At 43.6% G+C, this 5946-nt stretch overlaps 1 protein-coding gene across 2 annotated transcripts in view; it reads left to right on the top strand.

Annotated features, from left to right (window-relative positions):
• The first annotated feature begins 1912 nt into the window (after positions 1–1912).
• The window catches only part of SALL2 (spalt-like transcription factor 2), a 16428-nt gene continuing 12394 nt past the window's right edge, over positions 1913–5946 (top strand). For both annotated transcript variants that reach the window (XM_011976262.1, XM_011976260.1), the window contains exon 1: positions 1913–2280. In XM_011976262.1, coding sequence (XP_011831652.1) covers positions 2208–2280 — 73 coding nt within the window. In that variant the 5' untranslated portion in view covers positions 1913–2207. The remainder of the gene's footprint in view (positions 2281–5946) is intronic.

Genomic DNA, 5946 nt, shown 5'->3' with positions numbered 1-5946 from the left:
TGAAATCTGCTCCCTTGGAGATTTCAGACTCCTGAGAGAAGCAGAAAGCTATGTTCCTTCTCTCCTTTCCTTTCCTGGAAGGAAATAAATGATGGGGACAGTGGGGTGAGAGGATGACAGGACTCAGTCTATTCCATGGAGGAATTAGAAGTTTTCCTAGGCTCAGTACCCCCATTTCTCCTACAATGGTCTAGCGATAAATAATGACACCTGTCTACCACAGGGAAGTTAACAGGATGAATTAGATAATGTCAGCCACAAGAGTTCCAAGGGTAGACTTGAGAAAACCACCCGGGGCCCTGACACCAAAGGACTGGATAAATAATGGAGATTCAGTGAATTCCAAAGCAAAGATGAGAGCATTTTCCAAAACTCTTCACATGTAATGTGGATACCTGCCTCAATTATTACTAGCAGCACCCCCTGCCACCTGCTGTCTCCCTTTTCCTTTCTTAGTATTGCCAAACTAGCCTGGAATCGTGTAAGGGAAGAAATGCTTAAACCTTCAAATTTGCAGCCAAACCTGTGAGTGAGCTTTATTTTGCTTTTCTTTGCAGATAAAGCCATCAGAGATTTACATTACTAACCCTAAAAGGGGAAAATACTTCCCACTTTTCCAACTGATAGCGTTTCAGATGCTATCTCAGCCAGAAGAGTAAAACAGAAATCATCCTAAAATAAAGGGGCCCAGGCATTATTGCCAGAAGATAGGGCATATCCGGAATAGTCTATGCCCAGTAGCTCAGTAGCACTCAAATACAGGTAGGAACATCACAGCCAGAAGTTAAAGAAAAATAAATGAATCACCCTCAGTGTGCAGGTTGAGCAGGAGATACCTGGTTGTTGCCAAACGATGTATTGTGGAGATGGAGGGATTCTTTTTTTTTTTTTTTTTTTTTTTGAGACAGAGTCTCGCTCTGTCACCCAGGCTGGAGTGCAATGGCGTGATCTCAGTTCACTGCCACCTCTGCCTCCCAGGTTCAAGGGATTCTCCTGCCTCAGCCTCTGGAGTAGTTGGGATTACAGGCACCCACCACTATGCCCAGCTAATTTTTGTATTTTTAGTAGAGACAGAGTTTTGACATGTTGGTCAGGCTGGTCTCGAACTCCTGACCTTAGGTGATCTGCCCGCCTTGGCCTCCCAAAGTGCTGGGATTACAAGCGTGAGCCACCGCGCCCAGCCTAATTTTTGTGTTTTTAGTAGAGATGGGGTTTCACCATGTTGGCCAGGATGGTCTCCATCTCTTAACCTCATGATTTGCCCACCTTGGCCTCCCAAAGTGCTGAGATTACAGGTGTGAGCCACCATGCCCAGCCATGGCTATTTTAAATGAGATTCCTTGAGATCAATCACTTTTTTTTTTTTTTTTTCATGATAGCAGTTTGGTGGCATATTGTGTCTTTACTGATATAGAGGAAACAAAGTTAGGCTACTGTCAGATGCACCTGGATTCCAGGCCTGTGTCTGATACATCATAGCTGTGCAACTTTGGAAAGGTTACTTAACCTCACTGGGCCTTTTGATTCATCTATAAAGGGGCTCAACTATAAGTTGGAGTAGTAAAGCCTACTGTGTTCATCTTGGAGTTATAATATTCAAAACACATTACAAATGAAAATATTCTATAAATTATAAAGAGCTATACATATATTACTCATAATCAGGACACATCAGAAGGTTCTTATTTCAGTTTATACCCCAGAAGCAGGTACATTATCAGAGGGGCATAGAAATATGACAGAACCAAAAAGCACAGTGAAGATCTTGGAAGAAGAGTTAGAGAAACAAGCCAGGGACAGTTTCTGAACAGACAGCACAGGGAGAGACCCAGAGCCCTTGCAGGGAGGAGAGGGTTAAATCCTTTCCTCTGCAGTACAAAAGAAAAGAGTGTGCGGAAAGATTAGGATTTTTGCTTTTACAATGGGAGCTGCAGAAGCGTAGGGAAGAAGCTGAAGAAAAAAAGGGGGCGTCTCCCCTTTAAAGACTTGCAAAGATTGAGAAAGAGAGAGAGAGTCAAGAACAGAGAATCAGAGAGAGAGAGAGAGTCTGTCTGTCTCTGGGAAAGGAGAACATCTCTGCTTCACAGTGATTTGCGCTGGGGGAGAGGCATCAATTGGCTTCGGACCCAAGAGGGAGAGGAGACCAGGTCACCCCGGTTAAGACTAAGTGAGCGTTGCCCCTCCCTCTCCCAACTCTCTACCCGGGAATGTCTCGGCGAAAGCAGCGGAAACCCCAACAGTTAATCTCGGACTGCGAAGGTCCCAGCGCGTCTGAGAACGGTGGGTGCCTGGGGAGGGGTGGGGGGCCCCTAAGTCCAAGCCTGTGTGGGTCAGGCCAGAGCAAGGGGAGGGCACTCGGGCCATGGGCGAAACCAGGCGGGGGCGGACTTGGTCACTGGGGGTTTAAAGGAGTTGAGATGCAGGGAGTAAAGAGATGACCTGCGCTGGGGAGAAGCCCCGCTTGTTACTTGGGATTGATTCTGTTTGTGTTTTCCTTGTTTTTCTCTGGATGAAATGGAGTTTTCAAACCGGCTCTGTCTCCCCACCCAAGAGTTTTCTCCTCAGGTCTCCCTTGGCTCACTGGTCTTTGTGCCGTTGCTAAGTAACGTCCTCAGACCTGAAGACCGTCTCTTAGGGGTGGGATTTTCCCCCCTTTTCTTTCTGGAGAGTTGGGTTGCAAGAGAATGAATTGGATAAACGTGAAGGCTCCCCTGAGGGAGATGAGAAAAAAGTTTCTCATTGTTGGGCTGAACTGAGAGCCGATCAGAGCTCCCAGAGGGAGAGAGCTAATGTCGGTCAGAATGCAGCCTGGTTTGGGGTATGTATGCGTGTCACCTGGAGGAGAGCTGAAGGCTAGGTCTGGATGACGGGCTTAGGTTTGTGCTTCAAGGAAAGCAAAGCAAAAAAAAAAAAAAAAAAAAAAAAAGTGCAAGAAAATACACCTGTTACTACGCGCGTATCATTTTATGAGGATACCGTGTTTTTGAAGCAACAGGTGTCCCTTATGAGGGGGAAAAATTGTATGTATTCTTGTAACATTCCGTTAAGTGACAGGCAGACAGTAGAGCAAGCAGGGAACTGAAGAGTGAAATTGCCCAGAGTCTGAGAGACAGAGGCAAAATCAGGACAAAAACTTAAATTTCCTAATGCTCAGGGCTGGTGGTGCTTACTCCACTAAACCTGGGTTTTAAAAACTTGCCTGATTGTGAGTACATCTGAGCCAGGGTGTGGGAATCTATATATTCTGCAAGTCTCCAGGTAATTCTTAGGATCAAAGAAGTTTTGGACATACTTGTCAGTGGTATGGCTCCATATGTGCAGACTGAAAGTCTGGAAGTCCTGGCTCCAGAGAGGCAACTGTTCAGTATACAGTTGATACACCCAACAGTATAGTATAGGATTAAGCACAAGGGTTCTGAAACCAGACTTTTAGACAAATCCCAGCTCCACCACTTGGTTAGCTATGTGACCTTGACTGGTTTATTTTGTGTCTCTATGCTTCAGTTTCCTCATCTGTAAAATGGAGATGTGTATACTAGCTACCTCATTAAGTTGTTGTGAAAATCAAAATGAGTTAATATGTGTAAAACCCTTGGAAAAATACCTAGCATAAATAAGTGCTTAATACATGTAGTAAAGTACCTAGCATAAATAAGTGCTTAGTATGTGTGAATATTGTTATTATCATTCTATGTGAATGCAGTGGCACTTCCTGCAAGTGCTGTAATATGACCAAAACTCAGGAACCTCTTGGCAAATGTCAGCATTTCTTTATGAGACATGTGTCATGAAAAGCTCTAAGATAGTGTATTGGTGGCGATTAAAATTATAGATTAAACTTGCCTTTCCACCTGTCAAAAAACAAAAGCTTGAGGTCAGATCAGTGCTCCACGTGCTATGAAATAACCTTAACAGACATATTATGTTTTGGGCAGAACACATCCTCCCCGAATCACTGCTTTACTGGGATCCTACTGTGCCCATATTTAGAGGTTCTGTGGTGATGGCATCCTTCCCTCCTGAGACACATTAGCCCTTCTTAATGCTGCTATAGGCCGGATGTTTCCTACTTGTGCTCTACAGGAGACTTCCCCTAGAGCCTCAACTCTTCCCCAGAGTTGCCTCACAGTTCTGCTCTCCTGCTGGTTTGATTGTGGAACTAGGCTGAACACCCCTCCATGCCCCCAAGAAGCATCCTCTCCTCTTCTTCCTACTTCTCCCATCTGCTCACCCATTCCCCATACCATAGCTGAGGAAAAATCTTCTGTGAGGGAGTCAAAAACTATCTTTAGCAGCTGTCCTGAATGGATTTTCAAGCCCTTTAAGATATAGCTCCCACTTGGAGGCATGGTAATGCTGCTACAAAGTCATCCCCATAGAAACAGTAAAGCTTTAAACCCAATGGCATCAACAAATTTTTGATGAAAATTTGCCTTTGAGCTCTGAAAGACAGAAACAAATGTAAGGAGCAAGGAAGCAGTAGTACCCTCTGTTAAGATCTACCTTAAGAAAGCTCACCGGAATTCCCCTGGAGTGAAAGATCCTAGGCTACTTATGATCTGGATGTCATTGGGCCTCATCTGCAAAATGAGGTGGCTCTATTTTATCATATCTGAAATTCCTCCTTGATCTTACAGGCTTACAATATGTAAATTTCACATTTTCTGCTTTTCTTTTAAATTAATACATTTCCTTAATCATGAATGGGGCAGCATCCATTCTGCAAAATAGAATGAGAGCTCTCCTTTTCCCTAATTTTTTATAGACAGGGTTTCTATTCACTTATGTGACCTTCAGGCATCTGACTTCCTTCTACCCTACAGCATGCCCCACAGTTAGGTAGGAAGGGCTTTTATTTAGGGGTACACTGTATCCTTTGGTGCACCTGTGAAATGACGGATATTATCATGAGTATCAGAAGACATTTATTTAGTAGTCTAGGGTGCCAGTAATGTTTCCAGGAGTCTTTTGCCTTCTTTTAAGCAATATGTGCCATATACAACAAGCAAATGCTGAGCCTTTGTTACATATTCTAAAAGCCAAAATTCTACAGTGACCTAAGACATCACCAAGAAACAGTCTGAAAAATCTGTTTTCCAGCCGTTTTTGCTCAGCTTCCCTTACCAGAACATCAAAACTTAACAGAATAGTTATTTCGTATAAGTGATAGGCAGGAAATACTCTATTTACTTAAAAACTCTAGAGAGGGGGGGAAAAAAAACCTTCTCTCTCCCCTACAGAGTCTAGAAATCTGGATTAGAGAACATAAGGGATGTGACTGGGGGGAAAATGCAAACCAGTACATCTGGGAAATAAAGGAAACCATCAGAAACCCAGATATTTAGTGAGAAGGAGAAACCAGGACAGCAGCCAAACAGATCTAGAGGGAAAGAGGGGAGTACTTTAAATGGAAGTTGGCAGACAGCAAGAACAGCAAGAGGGGAAAGGAGGCAAAGGTAGAGTTTTGGGGGCTCTGTTTACATTTGGAAGTAGACAGCCTCATCTCTCAGGTTATTGATCTCTGGGCCACCCAACCCTAGGTATTCCCAAATCAGAAAAAAACACATTTTGGAATAGAGAGTATCTCAGGCCTGGTGTTACAGAGCACTAGATAAGAAAACAGAAAACTTGGTTTTCAATCTAGTGTAGACCTTGAAGCTATGTGATCTTGGGCACATGTGACCTTTCTTATCCCAGGGTTTCATTCAGCTTTTGACATTCAAATAATAACTAACACTCATGGCTAATATTTGTAGAGCATTCAGATACTGTACTAGGCCCTTTTTGCATTTCCTCTTTTTCCTCCCAACTCCCTTATTATTGCAAAAAAGGTTTTTGTTTTTTTTTTTTTTTTTTTTTTGAGACCAAGTCTTACTCTGTTGCCCAGGCTGGAGTGCAGTGGCACATCTCAGCTCACTGAAACCTCCACCTCCAGGGTTCAAGAGA

The sequence above is a fragment of the Mandrillus leucophaeus genome, unplaced genomic scaffold (assembly GCF_000951045.1).
Source record: "Mandrillus leucophaeus isolate KB7577 unplaced genomic scaffold, Mleu.le_1.0 Scaffold163, whole genome shotgun sequence".
Lineage (NCBI taxonomy): Eukaryota > Metazoa > Chordata > Mammalia > Primates > Cercopithecidae > Mandrillus > Mandrillus leucophaeus.
Note: the sequence above shows the minus strand (reverse complement) of the source record. Positions and strands in the feature narration are given on the sequence as shown.